The 27,516-nt window shown below is 50.3% G+C and overlaps 1 protein-coding gene across 1 annotated transcript in view; it reads right to left on the bottom strand.

The window, feature by feature from the left end:
- The window catches only part of LOC140724192 (uncharacterized), a 283,664-nt gene that overhangs the window by 189,186 nt on the left and 66,962 nt on the right, over window positions 1–27,516 (bottom strand). The window contains exons 30-37 of the mRNA XM_073038679.1: window positions 27,104–27,196; window positions 25,626–25,718; window positions 22,615–22,707; window positions 21,602–21,768; window positions 20,510–20,681; window positions 20,360–20,410; window positions 14,413–16,156; window positions 5,760–5,846 (exon numbers count right to left, since the gene is read on the bottom strand). Of these exons, the coding sequence (XP_072894780.1) occupies window positions 5,760–5,846; window positions 14,413–16,156; window positions 20,360–20,410; window positions 20,510–20,681; window positions 21,602–21,768; window positions 22,615–22,707; window positions 25,626–25,718; window positions 27,104–27,196 (2,500 nt within the window). The remainder of the gene's footprint in view (window positions 1–5,759; window positions 5,847–14,412; window positions 16,157–20,359; window positions 20,411–20,509; window positions 20,682–21,601; window positions 21,769–22,614; window positions 22,708–25,625; window positions 25,719–27,103; window positions 27,197–27,516) is intronic.

Below are 27,516 nucleotides of genomic sequence, written 5' to 3'. Positions count from 1 at the left end.
GAAGAGAGATCCCACAGTAGGAATGGGAAGGGGAAGATAGATACCAGAGGAGAAAGAGGGATGGGGAGGAAAGATCCCAAAGGGGGATAGGGAGGAGAGATCCCACAGGCGGAAGGGGGATGGGGAATAGATATCCCACAGGAAGAAGGGGGATGGGGAAGGGAGATCCCACAGCAGGAAGGGGGATTGGGAAGAGAGATCCCACAGGAGGAAGGGGGATGGAGGAGAGATCCCACAGGAGAAAGCGGGATGGGAAAGAGAGATCCCACAGGAGGAAGGTGGATTGGGAAGAGAGATCCCACAGGAGGAAGTGGGATCGGGAAGAGAGATCCCACAGGAGGAAGGGGGACGGGGAATAGAGATCCCACAGGAGGAAGGGGGATGGGGAAGAGAGATCCCTCGGCTGGAAGGGAATGGGGAAGAGAGATCCCACAGGAGAAAGCGGGATGGGGAAGGGAGATCCCACAGCAGTAAGGGGGATTGGGAAGAGAGATCCCACAGGAGGAAGGGGGATGGAGGAGACATCCCACAGGAGGAAGCGGGAATGGGAAGAGAGATCCCACAGGAGGAAGGGGGATGCGGAAGAGAGATCCCGCAGGATGAAAGGGGACGGTGAATAGAGATCGCACAGGAGAAAGGGGGATGGAGAAGAGAGATTCCACAGGAGGAAGGGAGATGGGGAAGAGAGTTCCCACAGGATGAAGGGGGATGTGGAAGAGAGATCCCACAGGAGGAAGGGGGATGAGGCAGAGTGATCCCTCTGGAGGAAGGGGGACGGGGAAGAGAGATCCCACAGGATGAAGGGGGACGGGGAATAGAGATCCCACAGGAGGAAGGGGGATGGGTTAGAGAGATTCCACAGGAGGAAGGGAGATGTGGAATATAGATCCCACAGGATGAAGGGGGATGTGGAAGAGAGATCCGACAGGAGGAAGGGGGATGTGGCAGAGTGATCCCTCTGGAGGAAGGGGTCCGGGGAAGAGAGATCCGACAGGAGGAAAGGGAAGTGGAAGATAGATACCAAAGGAGTGATAGGGATGGGGAGGAAATATCCCAAAGGGGGATAGGGAGTAGAGATCCCACAGTCCGAAGGGGGAGGGGGAAGAGAGATCCCACAGGAGGAAGGGGGACGGGGAAGAGAGATCCCACAGGAGGAAGGGGGATGGAGAGAGATCCCACAGGAGGAAGTGGGATGGGGAAGAGATCCCACAGGAGGAAGGAGGATGGGAAGAGTTCCCACAGGAGGAAGGGGGATGGGAAAGAGAGATCCCACAGGAGGAATGGGATGGGGAAGAGAGTTCCCACAGGTGGAAGGGGGATGGTGGAGAGATCGCAAAGAAGGAAGGGGGAAGGGGAAGAGACATCCCTCAGGAGGAAGGGAATGGGGAAGAGAGAACCCACTGGAGGAAGGTGGATGGGGAATAGAGATCCCACAGGACGAAGGGGGACCTTGAAGAGAGATCCCACAGGAGGAAGGGGAATGGGGAATAGAGATCCCACAGGAGGAAGGGGGGTGGGGAAGAGAGTTCCCACAGGAGGAAGGGGGATGGGGAAGAGAGATCCCACAGGAGGAAGGGGGATGGGGAAGAGAGATCCCAGAGGAGGAATGGGGACGTTGAAGAGAGATCCCTCAGGAAGAAGGGGTATGGGGAATAGAGATCCCACAGGAGGAAGGGGTATGGGGAAGAGAGTTCCCACAGGAGGAAGGGGGATGTGGAAGAGAGATCCCACAGGAGGAACGGGGATGGGGAAGAGAGATCCCACAGGAGGAAGGTGGATGGGGAATAGAGATCCCACAGGACGAAGGGGGACGTTGAAGAGAGTTCCCACAGGAGGAAGGGGGATGGGGAATAGAGATCCCACAGGAGGAAGGGGGATGGGGAAGAGAGTTCCCACAGGAGGAAGGGGGATGTGGAAGAGAGATCCCACAGGAGGAACGGGGATGGGGAAGAGAGATCCCACAGGAGGAAGGGGGATGGGGAAGAGAGATTCCCACAGCAGGATGGGGGATGTGGAAGAGAGATCCAACAGGAGGAAGGGGGATGGGGAAGAGAGATCCCACAGGAGGAAGGGAGATGTGGAAGAGAGATCCCACAGGAGGAAGGGGGATGAGGCAGAGTGATCCCTCTTGGGGAAGGGGTATGTGGAAGAGAGATCCCACAGGAGGAAAGGGAAGGGGAAGATAGATACCAGAGGAGAAAGAGGGATGGGTGGAAAGATCCCAAAGGGAGATAGGGAGGAGAGATCCCACAGGCGGAAGGGGGATGGGGAAGAGATCCCACCGGAGAAAGCGGGATGGGAAAGAGAGATCCCACAGGAGGATGGGGGATTGGGAAGAGAGATCCCACAGGAGGAAGTGGGATCAGGAAGAGAGATCCCACAGGAGGAAGGGGGATGGGGAATAGAGATCCCACAGGAGGAAGGGGGATGGGGAAGAGAGATCCCTCGGCAGGAAGGGAATGGGAAAGAGATCCCACAGGAGAAAGCGGGATGGGGAAGGGAGATCCCACAGCAGGAAGGGGGATTGGGAAGAGAGATCCCACAGGAGGAAGGGGGATGGAGGAGAGATCCCACAGGAGGAAGCGGGATGGGAAAGAGAGATCCCACAGGAGGAAGGGGGATTGGGAAGAGAGATCCCACAGGAGGAAGTGGGATCGGGAAGAGAGATCCCACAGGAGGAAGGGGGACGGGGAATAGAGATCCCACAGGAGGAAGGGGGATGGGGAAGAGAGATCCCTCGGCAGGAAGGGAATGGGGAACAGAGATCCCACAGGAGGAAGGGGGATGGGGAAGGGAGATCCCTCAGGAGGAAGGAGGATGGGGAAGAGAGATCCCACAGGAGGAATGGGGATGCGCAAGAGAGATCCCACAGGATGAAGGGGGATGGGGAATAGAGATCCCACAGGAGGAAGGGGGATGGGGAAGAGAGATTCCACAGGAGCAAAGGGAAGGGGAAGATAGATACCAGACGTGAAAGAGGGATGGGGAGGAAAGATCCCAAAGGTGGATAGGGAGGAGAGATCCCACAGGAGGAAGGGGGAGGGGGATGGGGAAGAGAGATCCCACAGGAGAAAGGGGGATGGGGAAGAGAGAGTTTCCACAGGAGGAAGGGGGATGAGGCAGAGTGATCCCTATGGAGGAAGGGGTATGGGGAAGAGAGATCCCACAGGAGGAAAGGGAAGGGGAAGATAGATACCAGAGGAGAAAGAGGGATGGGGAGGAAAGATCACTCGGGAGGAAGGGGATGCGGAAGAGAGATCCCACAGGACGAAAGGGGACGTGGAAGAGAGATCCCACAGGAGGAAGGGGGATGGGGAAGAGAGATCCCACAGGAGGAAGGGGGATGGGGAAGAGAGATCCCACAGGAAGAAGGGGGATTGGGAAGAGAGATCCCACAGGAGGAAGTGGGATCGGGAAGAGAGATCCCACAGGAGGAAGGGGGACGGGGAATAGAGATCCCACAGGAGGAAGGGGGATGGGGAAGAGAGATCCCTCGGCAGGAAGGGAATGGGGAAGAGAGATCCCACAGGAGGAAGGGGGATGGGGAAGGGAGATCCCTCAGGAGGAAGGAGGATGGGGAAGAGAGATCCCACAGGAGGAATGGGGATGCGCAAGAGAGATCCCACAGGATGAAGGGGGATGGGGAATAGAGATCCCACAGGAGGAAGGGGGATGGGGAAGAGAGATTCCACAGGAGCAAAGGGAAGGGGAAGATAGATACCAGACGTGAAAGAGGGATGGGGAGGAAAGATCCCAAAGGTGGATAGGGAGGAGAGATCCCACAGGAGGAAGGGGGAGGGGGATGGGGAAGAGAGATCCCACAGGAGAAAGGGGGATGGGGAAGAGAGAGTTTCCACAGGAGGAAGGGGGATGAGGCAGAGTGATCCCTATGGAGGAAGGGGTATGGGGAAGAGAGATCCCACAGGAGGAAAGGGAAGGGGAAGATAGATACCAGAGGAGAAAGAGGGATGGGGAGGAAAGATCACTCGGGAGGAAGGGGATGCGGAAGAGAGATCCCACAGGACGAAAGGGGACGTGGAAGAGAGATCCCACAGGAGGAAGGGGGATGGGGAAGAGAGATCCCACAGGAGGAAGGGGGATGGGGAAGAGAGATCCCACAGGAAGAAGGGGGATTGGGAAGAGAGATCCCACATGAGGAAGGGGGATGGGGATGAGATCCCTGAGAAGGAGGGGGCATGGGGAAGAGAGATCCCCGCGAAGGAGAGGGGATGGGGAAGAGAGATCCCACAGGAGGAAGGGGGATGGGGAAGAGTGATCCCACAGGAGGAAGGGGGATTGGGAAGAGAGATCCCACAGGAGGAAGGTGGATGGGGAGGAGAGATCCCACAGAATGAAGGGGGATGAGGCAGAGTGATCCTTCTGGAGGAAGTGGGATGGGGAAGAGAGATCCCACAGGAGGAAGGGAGATGAGAAAGACAGATTCCACAGGAAGAGGGGAATTGAAACAGGGTCCCAAAAAGCAGAAAGTGCGATGTGCAAAACTGGGCTGAGAAGTGGCAGATGGAGTTCAACCCAAATAAGTGCGAAGTGGTTCAATTTGGTAGGTCAAATATGATGGCAGAATATAGTATTAATGGTAAGACTCTTAGCAGTGTGGAGGATCAGAGGGATCCTGGGGTCCGAGTACATAGGACACTCAAAGCTGCTATGCAGGTTGACTCTGTTGTTAAGAAGGTGTACAGTGAATTGGCCTTCATCAGTCTTGGCATTGAGTTTAAGAGTCTAGAGGTTATGTTTAAGAGTTGAGAGGTTATGAGGGGGATAAATCGAGTTAATGTGGATAGGCTTTTTCATTGAGAGTAGGGGAGATTCAAACAAGATGACATGATTTGAGAGTTAGGGGGAAAAGTTTAAGGGTAACACGAGGGAGAATTTCCTTACTCAGAGAGTGGGAGCTGTATGGAATGAGCTTCCAGTAAAAGTGGTAGAGGCAGGTTCGGTATTGTCATTTAAAGCAAAATTGCATAGGTAAATGGACAGGAAAGCAATGGAGGGTTATGGGCTGGGTGCAGGCCAGTGGGAGTAGGTGTGAGTAAGCGTTAGGCACGGACTAGAAGGGCCGAGATGTCCTGTTTCTGTACTGTAATTGTTATATGGTTTTATGTTGCAGCTATATAGGACCCTGGTCAGACCCTTCTTGGAGTACTGTGCTCAATTCTGGTCGCCTCAATATAGGAAGGACGTGGAAACCATAGAAAGGGTGCAGAGGAGATTTACAAGGATGTTCCCTGGTTTGGGGAGCAGGCCTTATGAGAATAAGTTGAGTGAACACAGCCTTTTCTCTTGGAGAGACAGAGGATGAGAGGTGATTTGATAGAGGTGTACAAGATAATGAGAGGCTTTGATCATGTGGTTTGTCAGAGGCTTTTCCCCAGGGCTGAAATGGTTAGAACGAGAGGGCATAGTTTTAAGGTGCTTGGAAGTAGGTACAGAGGAGAGGAAAGGGGTAAGTTTTTTTACACAGAGAGTGGTGAGTGCGTGGAATGGGCTGCTGGCGGCGGTGGTGGAGGCGGAAACGATCGGATCTTTTAACTCCAGGAAGGCTACATGGAGCTTAGAAATATGGATAAAACCGAGATAATTCTAAGGTAGAAACATGTTCGGGACAGCTTTGTGGGCCGACGGGCCTGTATTGTGCAGTAGGTATTCTATGTTTCCTTATTTCTACTGATCACATTAATCCTCAGTGTCAGACACCCAGTGACTGTAAACACAATCTCCCACAGTCTGGTACTTACCCCAGTTTCTGTATTTTACACTCCGGGTTCCTCAGAGCCGTAGACACCAGTTTCACTCCTGAATCTCCCAGGTCATTTCCCCCAAGTCTAAACACAAACAGACAGATTGATGAACAAAGTGATTCAAACCGTGGGTCTGGGGGAATTTCCCTCACTCGGACATTTCAGGAAACATTAAACTCTTCAGTAAATCACTGATCGGAGTTCCCTTCACTGTCAATGTCCCTCACTGACCAGCTCCAGGGTATTCACTGAATGTCAGTAATTTCGTCTGTCAGTGTGACCCTGTAAACTCCACATATTCTGTCCCATTCCCCGATGGAGAGAAAAGTGTTCCTGACCGAAATGCAGAAATCTCAATGGGACACAGTGAAATAGACTCACCCAAGCTAAAGGGATGGGGAAGAGAGATCCCACAGGAGGAAGGGGGATGGGAAAGAGAGATCCCAATGGAGGAAGGGGGATGGGAAAGAGAGATACCAATGGAGTAAGGGGGATGGGAGAGAGAGATACCACGGGAGGAGGGGGGGATGGAGAAGAGAGATCCCACAGGAGGAAGGGGGATGGGGAAGAGAGATCCCACAGGAGGAAGGGAGATGGGGAAGAGAAATTCCACAGGACAATGGGGCATGCCAAAGATAAATCTGACAGGAAGAAGTCGATGGGAGAGAGAGATCCCACAGTAGGAAAGGGTATGGGGAAGAGAGTTCCAACAGCAGGAAGGGATGTGGAACTGAAATCCATAGAAGGAAGGGGGATGGGGAAGAGCGATCTCATAGGTGAAAGAGAGAAGGGGAAGAGAGATCTCACAGGAGGAAGGGGGATGGGGAAGAGAGATCCCACAAGAAAAAGGGTGATGGGGAAGAGATCCCACTGGAGGAAGGGGGATGGGGAAGAGAGATCCCACAGGAGGAAGGGGGATCGGTTAGAGATCCCACAGGAGGAAGGGGGATGGGAAAGAGAGATCCCATCGGAGGAAGGGGGATGGGAAAGTGATCCCACTGCATAGAGGTGAATGGGTAAGAGAGATCCCCCAGGAGGAAGGGGGATGGGGAAGAGAGATCCCACAGGAGGAAGGGGGATGGGGAAGAGAGATCCCACAGGAGGAAGTGGGATGGGGAAGAGAGATCCCCCAGGAGGAAGGGAGAAGGGGAAGAGAGATCCCAGAGGAGGTAGGGGTTGGGAAGAGAGATCCCCCAGGAGGAAGGGGGATGGGGAAGAGATCCCAGAGAAAGAAGGGGGATGGGAGAGAGTGATACCACCGGAGGAAAGGGGATGGGGAATAGAGATCCCACCGGTGGAAGGTGGATGTGAAAGAGAGATCCCACAGGATGAAGGGGTTTGGGGAAGAGAGGTCCCACAGGAGAAAGGGGGATGAGGAAGAGAGATCCTAGAGGAGGAAATGGATGGGGAATAGAGATCCCAGAGAAGGAAGGGGGACAATGAAGACTGATCCCACAGAAGTAAGAGTGATGGGGAAGTGAAATACCACAGGAGGAAGGGGGATGGGGAAGAGAGATCCCACACGGGGAAGGGGGATGGGGAAGAGGGATCCCACAGGAGGAAGGGAGAAGGGGAAGAGAGATCCCAGAGGAGGTAGGGGTTGGGAAGAGAGATCCCCCAGGAGGAAGGGGGATGGGGAAGAGATCCCACAGCAGGAAGGGGGATTGGGAAGAGAGATCCCACAGGAGGAAGGGGGATGGAGGAGAGATCCCACAGGAGGAAGCGGGATGGGAAAGAGAGATCCCACAGGAGGAAGGGGGATTGGGAAGAGAGATCCCACAGGAGGAAGTGGGATCGGGAAGAGAGATCCCACAGGAGGAAGGGGGACGGGGAATAGAGATCCCACAGGAGGAAGGGGGATGGGGAAGAGAGATCCCTCGGCAGGAAGGGAATGGGGAAGAGAGATCCCACAGGAGGAAGGGGGATGGGGAAGGGAGATCCCTCAGGAGGAAGGAGGATGGGGAAGAGAGATCCCACAGGAGGAATGGGGATGCGCAAGAGAGATCCCACAGGATGAAGGGGGATGGGGAATAGAGATCCCACAGGAGGAAGGGGGATGGGGAAGAGAGATTCCACAGGAGCAAAGGGAAGGGGAAGATAGATACCAGACGTGAAAGAGGGATGGGGAGGAAAGATCCCAAAGGTGGATAGGGAGGAGAGATCCCACAGGAGGAAGGGGGAGGGGGATGGGGAAGAGAGATCCCACAGGAGAAAGGGGGATGGGGAAGAGAGAGTTTCCACAGGAGGAAGGGGGATGAGGCAGAGTGATCCCTATGGAGGAAGGGGTATGGGGAAGAGAGATCCCACAGGAGGAAAGGGAAGGGGAAGATAGATACCAGAGGAGAAAGAGGGATGGGGAGGAAAGATCACTCGGGAGGAAGGGGATGCGGAAGAGAGATCCCACAGGACGAAAGGGGACGTGGAAGAGAGATCCCACAGGAGGAAGGGGGATGGGGAAGAGAGATCCCACAGGAGGAAGGGGGATGGGGAAGAGAGATCCCACAGGAAGAAGGGGGATTGGGAAGAGAGATCCCACATGAGGAAGGGGGATGGGGATGAGATCCCTGAGAAGGAGGGGGCATGGGGAAGAGAGATCCCCGCGAAGGAGAGGGGATGGGGAAGAGAGATCCCACAGGAGGAAGGGGGATGGGGAAGAGTGATCCCACAGGAGGAAGGGGGATTGGGAAGAGAGATCCCACAGGAGGAAGGTGGATGGGGAGGAGAGATCCCACAGAATGAAGGGGGATGAGGCAGAGTGATCCTTCTGGAGGAAGTGGGATGGGGAAGAGAGATCCCACAGGAGGAAGGGAGATGAGAAAGACAGATTCCACAGGAAGAGGGGAATTGAAACAGGGTCCCAAAAAGCAGAAAGTGCGATGTGCAAAACTGGGCTGAGAAGTGGCAGATGGAGTTCAACCCAAATAAGTGCGAAGTGGTTCAATTTGGTAGGTCAAATATGATGGCAGAATATAGTATTAATGGTAAGACTCTTAGCAGTGTGGAGGATCAGAGGGATCCTGGGGTCCGAGTACATAGGACACTCAAAGCTGCTATGCAGGTTGACTCTGTAGTTAAGAAGGCGTACGGTGTATTGGCCTTCATCAGTCTTGGCATTGAGTTTAAGAGTCTAGAGGTTATGTTTAAGAGTTGAGAGGTTATGAGGGGGATAAATCGAGTTAATGTGGATAGGCTTTTTCATTGAGAGTAGGGGAGATTCAAACAAGATGACATGATTTGAGAGTTAGGGGGAAAAGTTTAAGGGTAACACGAGGGAGAATTTCCTTACTCAGAGAGTGGGAGCTGTATGGAATGAGCTTCCAGTAAAAGTGGTAGAGGCAGGTTCGGTATTGTCATTTAAAGCAAAATTGCATAGGTAAATGGACAGGAAAGCAATGGAGGGTTATGGGCTGGGTGCAGGCCAGTGGGAGTAGGTGTGAGTAAGCGTTAGGCACGGACTAGAAGGGCCGAGATGTCCTGTTTCTGTACTGTAATTGTTATATGGTTTTATGTTGCAGCTATATAGGACCCTGGTCAGACCCTTCTTGGAGTACTGTGCTCAATTCTGGTCGCCTCAATATAGGAAGGACGTGGAAACCATAGAAAGGGTGCAGAGGAGATTTACAAGGATGTTCCCTGGTTTGGGGAGCAGGCCTTATGAGAATAAGTTGAGTGAACACAGCCTTTTCTCTTGGAGAGACAGAGGATGAGAGGTGATTTGATAGAGGTGTACAAGATAATGAGAGGCTTTGATCATGTGGTTTGTCAGAGGCTTTTCCCCAGGGCTGAAATGGTTAGAACGAGAGGGCATAGTTTTAAGGTGCTTGGAAGTAGGTACAGAGGAGAGGAAAGGGGTAAGTTTTTTTACACAGGGAGTGGTGAGTGCGTGGAATGGGCTGCTGGCGGCGGTGGTGGAGGCGGAAACGATCGGATCTTTTAACTCCAGGAAGGCTACATGGAGCTTAGAAATATGGATAAAACCGAGATAATTCTAAGGTAGAAACATGTTCGGGACAGCTTTGTGGGCCGACGGGCCTGTATTGTGCAGTAGGTATTCTATGTTTCCTTATTTCTACTGATCACATTAATCCTCAGTGTCAGACACCCAGTGACTGTAAACACAATCTCCCACAGTCTGGTACTTACCCCAGTTTCTGTATTTTACACTCCGGGTTCCTCAGAGCCGTTTCACTCCTGAATCTCCCAGGTCATTTCCCCCAAGTCTAAACACAAACAGACAGATTGATGAACAAAGTGATTCAAACCGTGGGTCTGGGGGAATTTCCCTCACTCGGACATTTCAGGAAACATTAAACTCTTCAGTAAATCACTGATCGGAGTTCCCTTCACTGTCAATGTCCCTCACTGACCAGCTCCAGGGTATTCACTGAATGTCAGTAATTTCGTCTGTCAGTGTGACCCTGTAAACTCCACATATTCTGTCCCATTCCCCGATGGAGAGAAAAGTGTTCCTGACCGAAATGCAGAAATCTCAATGGGACACAGTGAAATAGACTCACCCAAGCTAAAGGGATGGGGAAGAGAGATCCCACAGGAGGAAGGGGGATGGGAAAGAGAGATCCCAATGGAGGAAGGGGGATGGGAAAGAGAGATACCAATGGAGTAAGGGGGATGGGAGAGAGAGATACCACGGGAGGAGGGGGGGATGGAGAAGAGAGATCCCACAGGAGGAAGGGGGATGGGGAAGAGAGATCCCACAGGAGGAAGGGAGATGGGGAAGAGAAATTCCACAGGACAATGGGGCATGCCAAAGATAAATCTGACAGGAAGAAGTCGATGGGAGAGAGAGATCCCACAGTAGGAAAGGGTATGGGGAAGAGAGTTCCAACAGCAGGAAGGGATGTGGAACTGAAATCCATAGAAGGAAGGGGGATGGGGAAGAGCGATCTCATAGGTGAAAGAGAGAAGGGGAAGAGAGATCTCACAGGAGGAAGGGGGATGGGGAAGAGAGATCCCACAAGAAAAAGGGTGATGGGGAAGAGATCCCACTGGAGGAAGGGGGATGGGGAAGAGAGATCCCACAGGAGGAAGGGGGATCGGTTAGAGATCCCACAGGAGGAAGGGGGATGGGAAAGAGAGATCCCATCGGAGGAAGGGGGATGGGAAAGTGATCCCACTGCATAGAGGTGAATGGGTAAGAGAGATCCCCCAGGAGGAAGGGGGATGGGGAAGAGAGATCCCACAGGAGGAAGGGGGATGGGGAAGAGAGATCCCACAGGAGGAAGTGGGATGGGGAAGAGAGATCCCCCAGGAGGAAGGGAGAAGGGGAAGAGAGATCCCAGAGGAGGTAGGGGTTGGGAAGAGAGATCCCCCAGGAGGAAGGGGGATGGGGAAGAGATCCCAGAGAAAGAAGGGGGATGGGAGAGAGTGATACCACCGGAGGAAAGGGGATGGGGAATAGAGATCCCACCGGTGGAAGGTGGATGTGAAAGAGAGATCCCACAGGATGAAGGGGTTTGGGGAAGAGAGGTCCCACAGGAGAAAGGGGGATGAGGAAGAGAGATCCTAGAGGAGGAAATGGATGGGGAATAGAGATCCCAGAGAAGGAAGGGGGACAATGAAGACTGATCCCACAGAAGTAAGAGTGATGGGGAAGTGAAATACCACAGGAGGAAGGGGGATGGGGAAGAGAGATCCCACACGGGGAAGGGGGATGGGGAAGAGGGATCCCACAGGAGGAAGGGAGAAGGGGAAGAGAGATCCCAGAGGAGGTAGGGGTTGGGAAGAGAGATCCCCCAGGAGGAAGGGGGATGGGGAAGAGATCCCAGAGAAGGAAGGGGGATGGGAGAGAGTGATACCACGGGAGGAGGGGGGGATGGAGAAGAGAGATCCCACAGGAGGAAGGGAGATTGGGAAGAGAAATTCCACAGGACAATGGGGCATGCCAAAGAGAATTCTGACAGGAAGAATTCGATGGGAGAGAGAGATCCCACAGTAGGAAAGGGTATGGGGAAGAGAGTTCCAACAGCAGGAAGGGATGTGGAACTGAAATCCATATAAGGAAGGGGGTTGGGGAAGAGTGATCTCATAGGTGAAAGGGAGAAGGGGAAGAGAGATCTCAGAGGAGGAAGGGGGATGGGGAAGAGATCCCACAGGAGGAAGGGGGATGGGGTGCAGAGATCCCATAGGAGGAAGGGCATGGGGAAGAGAGATCCCACAGGTGGAAGGGGGATGGGAGAGAGAGATCCCACTGTAGGAATGTGGATGGGAAAGAGAGATCCCACCGGAGGAAGTGGGATGTGGAAGAGAGAACCCCCCGGAGAAAGGGTAATGGTGAAGAGAGATCCCACAGGAGGAAGGGGGATGGGAAAGAGAGATCCCACAGGAGGAAGGGGGATGGGGAAGAGAAATCCTACAGGAGGAAGGGGGATGGGGAAGAGAAATTCCACAGGAGGAAGGGGGATGGGGAAGTGAAATCCCACAGGAGGAAGGGGGCTGGGGAAGAGAGAACCCACAGGATAAACGGATCCGACAGGAAGAAGGGGATGGGGATGTGAGATCCCACAGGTGGCATGGGAATGTGGAAATGAGATCCCACAGCAGGAAGGGGGGATATAGAGAGAGATTAAACAGGATGAAGGGGGAAGTGGTTGAGAGATTGGCCGGGAGGACGAGGGAAGTGGAAGAGAGTTCCCACAGGAGGATGTGGGATTGGGAAGAGAAATCTCACAGGAGGACGGGGGTTGGGGAAGAGAAATTCCACAGGACAATGGGGCATGCCAAAGAGAAATCTGACAGGAAGAAGTCGATGGGAGAGAGAGATCCCACAGTAGGAAAGGGTATGGGGAAGAGAGTTCCAACAGCAGGAAGGGATGTGGAACTGAAATCCATAGAAGGAAGGGGGATGGGGAAGAGCGATCTCATAGGTGAAAGAGAGAAGGGGAAGAGAGATCTCACAGGAGGAAGGGGGATGGGGAAGAGAGATCCCACAAGAAAAAGGGTTATGGGGAAGAGATCCCACTGGAGGAAGGGGGATGGGGAAGAGAGATCCCACAGGAGGAAGGGGGATGGGGAAGAGATCCCAGAGAAGGAAGGGGGATGGGAGAGAGTGATACCACCGGAGGAAAGGGGATGGGGAATAGAGATCCCACCGGTGGAAGGTGGATGTGAAAGAGAGATCCCACAGGATGAAGGGGTTTGGGGAAGAGAGGTCCCACAGGAGAAAGGGGATGAGGAAGAGAGATCCTAGAGGAGGAAATGGATGGGGAATAGAGATCCCAGAGAAGGAAGGGGGACAATGAAGACTGATCCCACAGAAGTAAGAGTGATGGGGAAGTGAAATACCACAGGAGGAAGGGGGATGGGGAAGAGAGATCCCACACGGGGAAGGGGGATGGGGAAGAGGGATCCCACAGGAGGAAGGGAGAAGGGGAAGAGAGATCCCAGAGGAGGTAGGGGTTGGGAAGAGAGATCCCCCAGGAGGAAGGGGGATGGGGAAGAGAGATCCCGCCGGTGGAAGGTGGATGGGAAAGAGAGATCCCACAGGATGAAGGGGTTTGGAGAAGAGAGATCCCAGAGGAGAAAGGGGGATGAGGAAGAGAGATCCCACAGGATGAAGGGGTTTGGGGAAGAGAGGTCCCACAGGAGAAAGGTGGATGGGGAAGAGATATCCTAGAGGAGGAAATGGATGGGGAATAGAGATCCCAGAGAAGGAAGGGGGACAATGAAGACTGATCCCACAGAAGTAAGAGTGATGGGGAAGTGAAATACCACAGGAGGAAGGAGGATGGGGAAGAGAGATCCCACACGGGGAAGGGGGATGGGGAAGAGGGATCCCACAGGAGGATGGGGGAAGGGGAACAGAGATCCCACAGGAGGAAGGGGGATGGGAAAGAGAGATCCCACAGGAGGAAGGGGATGGGGAAGAGAGATTCCACAGGAGGAAGGGGGATGGGGAAGAGAGATCCCACAGGAGGAAGGGGGATGGGGAAGAGAGATCCCACAGGAGGAAGTGGGATAGGGAAGAGAGATCTCACAGGAAGGGGGGGGGGGGTGTGTGTGAGATTCCAAAGAATGGAAGGGTGTTTGGGATGAGAGGTCCCACAGGAGGATTCCAAGGGTAAATGATAATCCTACAAGACGAGAGGATGCAGAAATTTGTTGTACGTGTGTGTAGGGTCTGAACAGAGGCCCAGAGGAGATGCGTCCTCGCTCTTTGCGTATCTGGAAGTGAGCAAAGTCACACACAGCGAAGGGCAGTGGGAGGACAATCTCAAAATGCTATTTCTTTCCCTCTCACTGGGACAGTCTGCTGATGGTCTCTTGTCCCTCACCGGGAAGGGGGTGTGAATCTCCGACCCACCTGCTGCAGTCAGTGTCGGTCTGGCTGTCAGTAACAGTGAGAAGGAACATTGTCAATGGACGTGTCACTGGCAGCGAGAAACACGGCCATTCCTGTGATTTACCACCATTAAACCAATGGCCGTTGTTCACTGATCTGATGAAGTCTCCAACATCCCTTCACAAGGTACCACAGAACCCTCCCGTCCTTGTGGAATTACTGACCGGTCCCCTGGGCATTTGTCACAATTCTTCACAATCTGATTTACTACATTTTTACACAAATTCCTTTACATTGAAACAACAGAACGGAACAGTTCCACCGTTCAGAGTGAGAGATAAATCTAGTTACCCCAACTCCTGGCACTTGTGCAGCCCGGGTCCCAGCCGCTGGATTCCTTCACACTGAATGTGGCATTTCCACAGGTCGAGGTGCTTTATTGTATCACAGAGTCCGATGACATGAGACAGGACTGCGCAGTCAATCGGGGTCAGTGTCATTCCACGGAATGAAAGTGTTTCCACTGATCCCAGTGAGGCCTGAGCCAGTCCACGATTCTGAGACTCAAACAGGTAGTGGAATGTATTCAGGAGGCTCCTTTTACCAGCTTCACTCCTCGTGTTTCCAGTCTGGCGTTTAACCTCCTCCTTCACCCAGTCAATCACCCGGCAGGTTGTTTGATGAGGAAATGGACCCAGAAACTCCTCCAGGCCCCGAACTGTCATTGGGTTGGAGAGTCCAGCAACAAAACGGAGAAATACCTCAAATCGCCCATCTGTCGTGTTGTGGGCTTCAGTGAGGAATATCAGGATATCCCCAGGATGTGGATTCAGGAATTGTGCGACTGCTGCTACAAACTCTTGGACGGTGAGATGTGGGAATGTGTACACAACGCTCCGGGCAGAATCCTCTCTCTCCAAAAGCTCCATCAGGAACCCGGACAGGAACTGGGAAGGCTGCAGATTGAACTTGATCAAATCTCCATCTGTAAACACAATCTTCCTCTCGGACACTCCTCTGAAGGCCATCTGACCAACCCTGAGTAACACATCACGGGGGTTCTCAATCTCACGGCCGTGGTTTTTCAGGATGTTGTAAATATAGTAGGAGTACAGTTGTGTGATGGTCTTGGGAACTCGCTGCGGGTCCCTGACTCTTTGTGTGAAGAAGGGGCCCAGTGCCAGAGCGAGGATCCAGCAGTAGGAGGGGTTGTAGCTCATGGTGTACAGGATCCCGTTCTCCTTCACGTGTTTGAAAACAGCTTCCGCCACCGTCTGATCTTCAAAATGCCTGCTGAAATATTCCTCCCGTTCCTCACCAACAAATCCAACGATTTCAGCCCAGACACTGATCTCAGCCTTTTCCAATAAATGTAATGCAGTGGGGCGGGTGGTCACCAGCACTGAACACCCTGGGAGCAGCTTGCCCTGGATTAAACTATACACAATGTCAGACACTTCACACCACCACTCGGGATCTGGGCACTGGTGCTTGGGTTCTGTGTCTCTCCGACTGTCAGCAAAATCGATTCTGTGTTTGAATTCATCCAGACCATCGAATATAAACAGCAATCCCTCTGGGTTCTTCCAGACCTCTCTCAGGGTATTCCCAAAGTAAGGATACTGATCCAGAATCAGTTCCCTCAGGTTTATTCTGCAGTTAATGGAGTTTAAATCCCGGAACTTAAAACTAAAGACAAACTGGAACTGTTGGTATATTTTCCCTGTGGCCCAGTCGTAAACAATTTTTTGTACTATTGTTGTTTTCCCGATCCCCGGGACTCCGGCCACTGTTGCCTTACATCCAGGTATCTTTTGGCCCAGTCTATGTGAGTAATTTCTATGAAACAGATGTCTGGTGCTGATTTTCTCCAGCTCTCTCCGCAGATGTTTCTCTCTCCTCTCCTCGTGGTCTCTGCCTCTTGCCAGCAGCTCATGTTCCACCAGCCTCCGATCTCGAACAGTAGAAATGACCGTGAGCTCAGCGTATCGATCAACCAGCTGGAAAACCTTCACCTTCTCCCTCATCAGGATCGTGTTCACTCTCAGTGTTTCAGTTTGTGCCCGCAGAGTCTCCTTGTGTTTCTGTTGAATATCTTCCATGGAAACAGACAGTGGACAAAATATTAGACGCCTCAACTCAGAACTCAGTATTTAAGCACACAAGAGTTAGCTCAAAGCTATTGCATTAATGGATTCATCAATGGATGTTCGTACAGTAAAGTAAATTTAATTAAGAGACCCCTAACTTGACAGAGAACTCTAGTCTAGATAAACACAAGGTGATCACATTTCCTCATTAACTGTGCTGTGAAGGTGAGTATTTCCCTGGTAGTTTACTGACACCCAACTGTCCCGTACCGGACAATCTCCCACTACTGTTACAGATATCATTGCTCCTGAGGAAGAATCTTTTCATCCCCAGTGTTGATGTGACGTATGGAGATAGAGAAGAGGGTAGTGGGCATTCTGTCAAAGGAACAAGTCGGGGAATCACAGCTCCCCCTCCCCTCTCACCGTCACTGATTCAAAATACAAAGAAGCAGCTTTGCTGATCAGCACGTGCATTATGGGTGTGTGGGATCTCAAAGTGCGTTCAAATCCTGTCATGGGTGAGTGGGCTTTTGCACTGTGTTTGGCCTCTGCCAGGGATGTATGGGATCACACAATGTGTAAGGACCCTGTCAGGGACGTGTGCGGTCTCACAGCGGGTCAAGATCCTGCCAGGGTTCAGTGGGGTCTCAAAGTGTGTCGGGACCTGTCAGGGGTGTTCCTGGTCTCACAGTGTGTCAGTACCCAGTCAGCCGTGTGTGTGGGATCTCACAGTGTGTCAGGACCCTGTCAGGGGTGTGTGGGATCTCACAGTGTGTCCGGACCCCGTCAGCTGTGTGTGTGGGGTCTCACAGTGTGTCAGGACCCTGTCTGCCGTGTGTGTGGGGTCACACAGTGTGTCAGGACCCTGCAGGGTTGTGTGGTGTCTCACAGTGTGTCAGGACCCTGTCAGGGTTGTGTCGGGTCTCACAGTGTGTCAGAAAAATGCCAGGGGAGTGCGGGGTCTCACACCAGGTCAAAATCGTTCCAGGGTTGAGTGTGGGTTTAAAGTGTGTCAGGACGCTGTCAGGGCTGTGTGGGGTCTCACAGTGTTTTGGGTCCCTGTCAGGTGGGTGAGGTGTCTCACAATGTGTCAAGACACTGCCAGGGGTGTATGGGGTCTCAAAGTGTGTCGGGACCCTGTCAGGGTAGTGTGGGGTCTCACAGTGTGTCGGGACCCTGTCAGGGATGTGTGGGGTCTCACAGTGTGTCCGGATCCTGCCAGAGTTCTGTGGGGTCTCACAGTGTGTCGGGACCCTGTAATGGGTGTGTGGGGTTTCTCAATCTTTCGGGACATAGTCAGGGGTGTGCGGGGTCTCACAGTGTTTCAGGACCCTGCCAGGGTGGGGTTTCGGATCTCACAGTGTGTCAGGACCCTGTCAGGTGTGCATGAGGGCTCACCGTGTGTCAGGACCCTGTCAGAGGTGTGTGGGGTCTCGCAGTGTGTCAGGACCCTGTCAGGCGTGCATGAGGGCTCACAGTGTGTCAGGACCCTGTCAGAGGTGTGTGGGGTCTCACAGTGTGTCAGGACCCTGTCAGGGATGTGTGGGGTCTCACGGTGTGTCAGGACCCTGTCAGGCGTGCATGAGGGCTCACAGTGTGTCAGGACCCTGTCAGGGATGTGTGGGGTCTCACAGTGTGTCAGGACCCTGTTAGGGGTGTGTGGGGTCTCACGGTGTGTCAGGACCCTGTCAGGTGTGCATGAGGGCTCACTGTGTGTCGGGACCCTGTCAGAGGTGTGTGGGGTCTCGCAGTGTGTCAGGTCCCCGTCAGCCGTGTGTGTGGGGTCTCACAGTGTGTCAGAAACCTGCCAGCAGTGTGTGGGGTCTCACAGTGTGTCTGAACCCCGTCAGGGATGTATGGGGTCTCACAGTGTGTCAGGACCCCATCAGCCATGTGTGTGGGGTCTCACAGTGTGTCAGGACCCTGTCAGGGGTGTGTGGGGTCTCACAGTGTGTCAGGACCCTGTCAGCTGAGTGTAGGGTCTCACAGTGTGTCAGAACAATGCTAGTGGTGAGTGGGGTCTCACAATGTGTAAGGACACAATCAGAGACTTGTGGGGTCTCACAGTGTGTCAGGACCCTGTCAGCTGGGTGTAGGGTCTCACAGTGTGTCAGGACCCTGTCAGGGGTGTGTGGGGTCTCACAGTGTGTCAGGACCCTGTCAGCTGGGGGTAGGGTCTCACAGTGTGTCAGGACCCTGTCAGGAGGTTGTGGGGTGTCACAGTGTGTCAGGACCCCGTCAGCCGTGCGTCTGGGGTCTCAGAGTGTGTCAGGACGCTGTCAGGTGGGTGTGGGGTCTCACAGTGTGTCAGAACACTACCAGGAGTGTGGGGTCTCAGTGTGTCGGGACCCTGTCAGGGACGTGTGGAGTTTCTTAATCTTTCGGGACCATGTCAGGGGTATGTGGGGTCTCACAGTGTGTCAGGACCCCGTCGGCCGGGTGTGTGAGTTCTCACACTGTGTCAGGACCCCGTCAGCCATGCGGCCGGGGTCTCAGAGTGCGTCGGGACCCTGTCATGGATGTGTGGAGTTTCTTAATCTTTCGGGACCCTGCCAGGGCTGCTTGGGGTCTGACAATGTGTAAGGACCTTGTCAGGGGTTTGTGGGATCTCACAGTGTGTCAGGACCTTGTCAGGGTTGTGTAGGGTCTCAGTGTGTCAGTAAGCTATCAGGAGTGTGGACGGTCTCACTGTGTGTTAGGAAACTGCCAGGGTTGTGAGGGGTCTCACAATGTATAAGGACCTGTTAGGGAGTGTGTGGTCTCTCCAGACAACGTATTCGGGTGAACCAGGGAGCGTTGGAAAACATTGATTGTTGAAATGTTTACTTTAGAGAATGTGACAGTGGGAGAAATAATTTTCTTCAATAATCAGGGAGAGGTCTGTTCTGTATTCAGAAATAGATGTGGGAACTTTACTGCTGTGACTGTTCCCTCAGCAAACTGTGAAGAATAAGTTTGCAGGAAAATTGTCGAAAATTCCCAAATCCTTAGTGCATGGGAACGGAGGGGTTTTATTCTCTGAATGTAGACGGGAAAAGCATTAACACAGGTGACAGAAACGTCAGCAGTTTGAAAACTTCCTCTCTGCCGTTTGAACATTAACATCTTTGGAATTTTTTCTTGGAAATGAGACAGGCTGAATGAGGGTTGTGGTCTGGATTCTTTATATTTCTGTTCAAGGGCTTTGAGAAATCAGATAAAACATGGGCTACTTTAAGATTAATAATTTTTACGATATCTGTCTTCACCACGCTGTCTCCTCTGTTAAATGTGCAGTTGAGTAATCCAACACAGTCTGCGATTATGAAGCCTTGCAATTTCTTTCGCCCAGGCACTGCCTCGGGCTGCATTTCTACAGACACAGTGTGCTTACAGATGTACAACAGTGAGTTTCTTATCCAGACGGTCACAATTTAATTAATTGCAATATTATTTATAGATATTTTCAGTCCTTTCACCTTTCTTGCCACAATCCCACAACTCTCGGTTTCTCTGTCCTAATTCCCATCTCTCACCCTTCCACAGTGTCCATCACACGTCACATCAATTTCAGCTTCTGTGGACTGAGCTGAGGATTTTGTCCCCCATCACACCCTCACTGACACTGTCTCCTGATGGAATTCCCAGGATTATTCAGTGGGATATTAAACTGGATAACTGTAGCAGTGTTTGCAGTAAGGGGGCGCAAATGTGAATATAGTTGGTTTTATATGCTCCTTTGGGGTTGAACAGACGAGTTGGGGTGCTACATGCTTTTCTCATTAAATTATCATTGCTATTCTGTGATGAGAACTTCAATGGACTCCCGGTTCTAAAAATGATTTCCTGTAGCATCTGAGGGAATTAAGATGAGGGCTGTACCGGGGTTTGGGTGGTTGTAGGGAAATGATTTCACCTTTCAGAATAAGACATTTCCCATAATTTCGGTCCTCAGATTGCCCTCTTCTCCATTCTGACTTCGGTGGAGGGATCTGTAGTTGCGGGACACAGAGAGGAGTGATCCCTTTCAGCAAAGCCCCCATCTCTCTGCGTTGTTCCTCATGCTGTCCTGTGAAATCTCTCCCTCCAACAAAACATTTTTCCCTGTGTCTCACTGTACTCTGTATCACGGTGGAACATTTACCTGATCAAATCCCCGTGACTCAACAACGACATGGCCCTACATAACATCACCCTTCGGTGGAAACAGTGGTTTCTTCACTTACCTTTCAGCTCACTGGGAATCTCCGGTACGCATTGACGGACCGGAACACAACCTGTTCAGATTTAAAATAATTTCACACGTTTCAATTCCTCAAATTATAAATATGTAATGTCTGAATGTAAAATTAAATTAATCTCTGATACTCTCTCACCATGTTCCTGTATTTCTTTCAGTATTTTGTCAAACTTTGGGACACAATTCCGCATTTTCACAAAGGTTTCCCACATCATCCTCCGGGCGCGGGAGCCTTTCTCCATCACCAGGCTCAGGAGGAGTTTAGAACTGTCCGCCCGCTCTCCCTTATCAGCGAGATCAGAGATTTTCTGTGAAGAGTAACGGAGAACATATTGGGGACTGACAGATTCACACAGAGAATGAGAAGTAAATGATGTGCTCTGTAACGGGATCACACTGAGCAGTCACCCGGACGGGTGCTGATCCTGTCTGGACATGGACTGTACATTCTGAGTGCAGAGCGCACGGAGGGACATTCACCGTGAACCTGGTCCACCAGTCAATGAGATCCTGGCTGGTCTGTGACCGCTTCATTGACGTGGCTCCAAATCCATAAATAATTCCTCACCAGATCTGATCGTGTAAAACAGAAATCAGAAAATAACGATCACAGATGAAGAAAGAAGTCAGGATGGTTTTTATAACAGAGTGAACAGTCTTGGAGAAGTTGCAGAAAAGATGATGTGATTCATCTCCTCAGTCCGCCAGTGTCCAACATGACAGCGGATTACCGGCTGACACCTGATGCCTTTCCTTTGCTTTTTCCAGTGGAGGTTTATTCAGTGATTACACATTACAACATGGCAGTATTCACCAATCCACACTGTTTGCAGTTACAGATTGTAACGCAATCATCTACACTCAGAACAGAACACACTGGAGCTCCTGTGGCACCCACAGATGATGCCCCGGTTCTCACTGACATCCTGCCGTCACGCTGCATGGTCTTCCCAAACCGAAACTTCCTGTCATATTTCCATTTAATACTGTAACCCCACACAACTGTTACCTGCGCAACTCACTCTGAACATTGAGCAGCCACCCACCAGTCCACGGGGTCTTTTCACCCCTTTCTTTCACTGGTTCAGATTCACATGTTTGTGATTGCAAGTACAGTATTTATTTCCCAGTTTTTCTTTTATTTTACTTAATATCCGATCAGTTAGAGTTCGACACCCATCAGTGCTGTGATGTGTGAAAATTCAAACTCATTCTCCCTCCCACTCACCCGATGTTCCTCTCCACTGAACTGATACTCGGCCGTTAACGCCAGGCTCACTCCGTGCACCCCTCTTTCCATCGCCTGCTCCAGCCTGTCCTGGTAGACGTCCGTCAACTGCAGCAGCTGGAAATCATTCCAGCTTGCCAGGAGCTCGGTGATCACTGAGCTCGGACCTGTGAAGGAAAATTAAATAAATTATTGACTCCATATTGGGAAGCAACCTTCCCTCTGGAACCTAAAGATGACCAAATACAGTCCGAAATATATATGTGGGTTGGAAGGAACGGGCTTGGGCTGGGGGTGGGTGGGTTTGGTTTGGGAATGGGTATAGGTCCATCTATTGAAGGCTGCTCTTTCATGTCTCTGTGAATATACCTCTCCGTTTGGAAAGGAATCTGCTTATTGCTGAGAATACAGTAACCCATCACCATCACTCTCCTGGTACCACTTTGCACCATCAGCACCACTTTGCTCTGGGTTACTGTCTGCCTGCCTGGTCAACCCCTTCCTCAGCAAATCTCTGGGATTTCTCACAAAATGCTGGAGGTTCTCAGCAGCTCAGGCAGCATCTATGAAGGAGAATAAACAATCAATGTTTCGGGCCAAGGCCCTTCATCGGACTGGAAATGAGGGGACAGAAATTCTAGATATTGTCACATTACTTTCTATTCTTTGTGGTCCTGATCCAAAACATCAAATGCTTATCCCCCTCCATGGTTGCTGCCTGACCTGCTGAGTTCTGCCAATATTTTTTGTGCCTTTGTGTTGCCCAAAACTTTCAGCATCTGCAGAATGTCTTCTGGAGTAACTCGCTACTTTAATCACAACCTGCGAGTGGAGCAGACAGTAAATATACCCCTTGTACCTGTGACTGTGTTTCCCCTGAGATGTTAATTCTCTCTCTCTCATCTTTCGGCTCAGTCCTGTCAACAATATTTTGTGAATTGCTAATATTGAATTAAACCCAGAGACACAAAGTCTAGGCAATATTTATAAATTAAAATACTTCACCAACATACCTGTGCCCTTTCCCGATGCTGTCGTCACTGGAACTCCTCCCTTGCCCGCTCCTTGAGCCATTCTGAGGACAGGTGTGATCAGCTTTTGCTGCTCTGTAACAAAACAAAATTTAACAAGAGGGTCAAACATTAATTGTGGTTTAAAGGAGAACGCTGTTTTGTTTCTAAACTGAGGCAAACACTTCCAAACATCTTGGGCCTGTCCACTGAAACCTTGACACGACCTGATCCACCTGCGCCCATCCATTTCCGCGCTCTCCATGGATTGTACAGCATGCCAGGACTTTCCGAGGTATCCACTCGTTATATTGCAGACAATTCCCTTTTAGGAGCCAATCTTGTGTCCTGGACCGGGAGTGATGTGTCAATGAGAAGGAAAGGAAGGCTGAGCAAACAGCACCCACTGCTTTGGCTGTCCTACCACTGGTGGCGCTGTGGACAACAGTTACAGCAGTGCGGGTTGAAACATTTCTGCTGACCAATGAGACAGTTACTCCTCTCGTCACTGAATTATACAGATTACTCTATCACACCCGATTCTGACTGTCTTCTTTCACTTTACATCCCCTGGCATGGACACCTATGGCAATACATGGTTGGAGTTTATGTAGAAACATGCTCACATTCTGAACAATGCAATCTCACCCATAGCATCGTGACATCTTTTCCATAACCGCGACATGTTCTCTGGCATGATTTTAAGATCATTATTATCACCTAAACCCCGGTCAAGATTTCTTTGAACATTTACTGGCTATTACCAGATTGTTACATCGCACCTTGTTAACCACAATGTAGTCACGACATACATACAAAACAGCAAGTTGGCAAAACATCTTTAACGTAAATAAAACAAAACTGCTGGAGTTATTCAACGACAGAAAGTATGTTAATATTTCAGGTGGAAGACCCGGTATCAGAGCTGAGCCTGCGTGTAGGAGCCATGTATCTGTTCTCTATCTGCATTGTAGTCTGTGTTGCGTCTTAATGATTTTTTTTTGTTTCTCAATCTGTTCCAAAACACTGTGTGCCCTTCCATTCACTACACCAGTCCCACCCTGGTCTGACTGTCCAAATGACCCCACTCTCACTTATTCCATTCGCCATTTCTCAGACCATTTCCGTAACAAACTAAGATGTCTCTGAAATTCACTGTAACCTGTTGCAATATCAACCAGACTCCCGAATTTAGTATCAAGCTTGCTAACCGTGCCATGTACAGTCATATACAAATCAATAGCGTGAATAACGTATTAACGAAGTATCGACACTGACACACACATCCAACTCGTCAAAAGCCTCCATTCGCAAAATCCATCTTCACTCATGATCCTCTTCTTCCTGTCATTGAACCCAGTGGAATCACCTCGCCAGTTCCCCGTGGATCACACGTGACCGAACCTTCCCGATCAGCTGCCATGCAGGATCTTGTTACAGACTTTACCAAAGTTCAGATGAACAACAGCACTGCCCAACTTCACCCAACTCTCTAGTTAACTCTTATATACTCTCCAAAATACCTGACAGATATGATGTCCTATTGGGCAGTGTAGACGGTAATTTCCCCATAACCAATGCCCAACCGCCAGAGACTTCAGTTTCACTACAGACTGAGGAAATTCCAATCAAGCTGTAGAATTACCAACCTGGACTGAAGCCCGTATACTGTCAGTTCCATATCCTCAGAGTCACCAGCTCAATATTATAACCAATACAAAAACGCATTGGTGCCGACGATTTGCCGTGATGGTCCTGCCATTTCTGATTCACATACTGAGATGAAACTGAAACCTAATAACCCTCTGTCTGAGCCCGTGCTCAGGCTGGTTCACCGGTCTATAGATTGTGGGAGAATGCAGATACTCTTCAGCTTGTTTCCAGTAACTAAACTGAGCACGGTTGATCATAATGTCACTGCTGTGTGGGATCTTGCGCAGCATAACTGTTTGCCATTTTCCCCTCAGTGTAGCAAGAACAAAATGTAAAACTATAAAGAAGAAAATTATGGGAACTCAGTACATCAGGTTACATCTATGAAAGGAGAAATGGTGGAAGATCCAATATCTGAACTGCAACTGTCTAAGATGCTGTTGATCTGCTGAGATTTTTCAGTATTTTCGTCTTCTTACTTTAAATTTCCTGCAACTGTAGTTTTATTCCACCTTTTCATTTTACTGTACAGATGGTAACGGTTTGCAAAATACCATACATTTTTTAGAGACCCAATTACTTCTTAAATATTAAGCAACTATCCAGACAATTCATCCGCACGGTGCTCCAGATTCCAACAAACCTGTCTGTAAAACTTTCTTCTTCCGGTCCCATCTAAACATCCATCCCGTTACTCCTAACCAGGGATTCACTATATTTCTTATTTCACGGACTCCTACCGTAAACTATGGACCCCAGACTGGAAACCCCACTGCTAATCTCTGTTCTCTGCACGCTCCTATTACTGTCCACGAAATGGCTAGACGCAGCCATCATGCGATCATCACCCGGACTCCCGCCTGCACTGCTGGAGATATTAGTTGGAGGCTGAATGAAAAGCTGAATGCTCTATCAGCATCTCCAAGAATAGGGATGCCAGGCCCAACCCTTCTGTAAACACTCTACCAAACAAAATTGACAGACTGACCTCAAATTGCGCCATCCTACACATGTAAACTCATTCCGTGGTACCCCAACATCGGGTTATTTAGTCTTTATAAATAGCCCCATATAGCATAATGGTTAAATCGCTTGTCTGCCGAGTGGCCCGTTTCAAATGATTAAGGAAACTTACCTGAACAGAGTTACAATCTCTATTCCATTCACCCTTTAACACTATTGGAGTCCCAGCCAATGTGCTAAAATCTCTCATCAAGTAACAATAGCTAACGTGGAGATGTTATTTCTCTCTTCCTCAGCTCTGGATTGTGCCCAGTATTTCTGGGAATTGAAGGTGCGGGCATTAAATCTGCAACTGAAGTGAAGAGAAAATGTCTCTTTAAAAGAGTGTTGTAACTTACCTGTGTCCTTCCCCAATTTACAGCTCTCTGGATCTCCATCCTCATTTGCACCGTCAGCCATGGTGTTGATGTGCTTTTGTACATCATGGCTCTCTACAGTAAAGAGAATGAGAGTCAGCTGATGATCATCAAAAAGCAGAAATTGATTTGAAAATATCTCATCCTCATCTGCAAACTATCCCCTGACAGGTATGCAGAGTCATACAAGCCCTTCAGCCCATCCTAGAAGGGATGTGGTGAAACTAGAGCGGGTTCGAAGGTCGTTTTGGAAGATGATTCCAGGATTGAATGGCGTGTTATATGAAGAGTTTCGATGGAGCTGGACTTGTATTCAAAGGAACTCTGAAGAATGAGTGGTGACAACACTGAAACCATTCAAAGCGAGAAAGGCTTTGATTGAGTGTATGTGGTGGGGGTGTTTCCTATGCTGGAAGAATATAAGAACTGAGGACAGGATTCAGAATAGACGGGTGTTTTATTTTTTACGTATATGAGGACGAGGTTTTTTTTAAAAAACAGAGTGGTTAATCTGTGGCAATCTTTGTCTAAGTTCTTCTGATCCTTTTCCTAATGGTCTATGTACTCAATGACCAAGGATAACAAACCATTTTCTTAACGATTGTACACTTCTGCTATGCCGTGGGTACTGTTTTAGCTACGGAGTTACTTCTTAAATGTTGTGAATGTCCAGACTTTTCATTCCCACGGTGCTCCGGGTTCCAACAAACATCTTTATGAAAATATCTTCCTCCGGTCCCATTTAAACATCTGTCTCTTTATTCGAAACCAGGGATTCACTACATTTCTATTCCACAGTCTCCTTCCATTAACCATTCATCCCGGATTGCGAACCCCGCTGCAAATCCCTGTTTTCTGCACGCTCCTACAACTGTCCGCAAATTGGCTAGACGCAGATATCCTGCAATGATCACTGGAACTCAGCCTGCACAGCGGGAGATTTCAGTTCGTGCCTGGGAGAGAAACAGGCTGCTGTTTCAGCATCTCCACCGGGTGACAAGAAGATAGACACCAGCTCCAACACTTCTGTACAGCCTATACCAAACGCCCAGATAGCGTGAGACCCGAAATCAAAATTGATAGTCTGACCTCCATTGGTCCCATCCTACACAGGTCATATCATTCCATGGTACCCCAGCATTGGTTTATTTAGTCACAGTGAATTGCCCTCTGATTACATAATGTTTACATTGGTGTCTGCTGGGTAGAGTGGTTCAAATGATTAAGGAAACTTACCAGAAAACAGTTTACAATCACTATTCCATTCATGCTTTAAGTTAGTTAGTCCCAGTCAATATCATAAAATCTCTCATCAAGTCTCAATAGTTAACGGGGAGGTGCAGCTGTCTCTTTCTCAGCTCTGTATTCTTCCCTGTATTATTGGGAATAGCGTAACCGAGCGCTAAATGTGCAACTGACCTGAAGACAACAGTTAGCTTTAAAATCATTTTGTAAATTACCTGTGTTCTTCCCCACTTTCGAGCCCTCTGGATCTCCATCCTGATTTGCACTGTCAGCCATGGTGGTGATGGTTTTTTCTACATCCTGGCTCTCTGCGGTAAAGAGAATGAGAGTCATCTGATATTCAACAAAAAGCAGAAATTTATTTGAGAATATCTCATCCCCATCTGCAAACTATCACCTCATAGGTAAGGAGAGTCATAGAGCAAATATTCAGGTCCTTCATCCCATCATAGAAAGGATGTGTGAAACTAGAGCCGGTTCAAAGGATGGTTTGACAAACGATTCCAAGACTGAATGCAGAGTTTTGATGGAGCTGGGCTTGTATTCAGAGGAACTCCGAAGAACGAGTGGTGACAACATTGAAACCAATCAACACGTGAAAGTGAATGTTTCTTATACTGGCAGACTA

Source organism: Hemitrygon akajei, unplaced genomic scaffold (genome assembly GCF_048418815.1).
Source record: "Hemitrygon akajei unplaced genomic scaffold, sHemAka1.3 Scf000172, whole genome shotgun sequence".
Taxonomy (NCBI): Eukaryota; Metazoa; Chordata; class Chondrichthyes; order Myliobatiformes; family Dasyatidae; genus Hemitrygon; species Hemitrygon akajei.
This window is presented reverse-complemented; position numbering and strand designations above follow the sequence as displayed.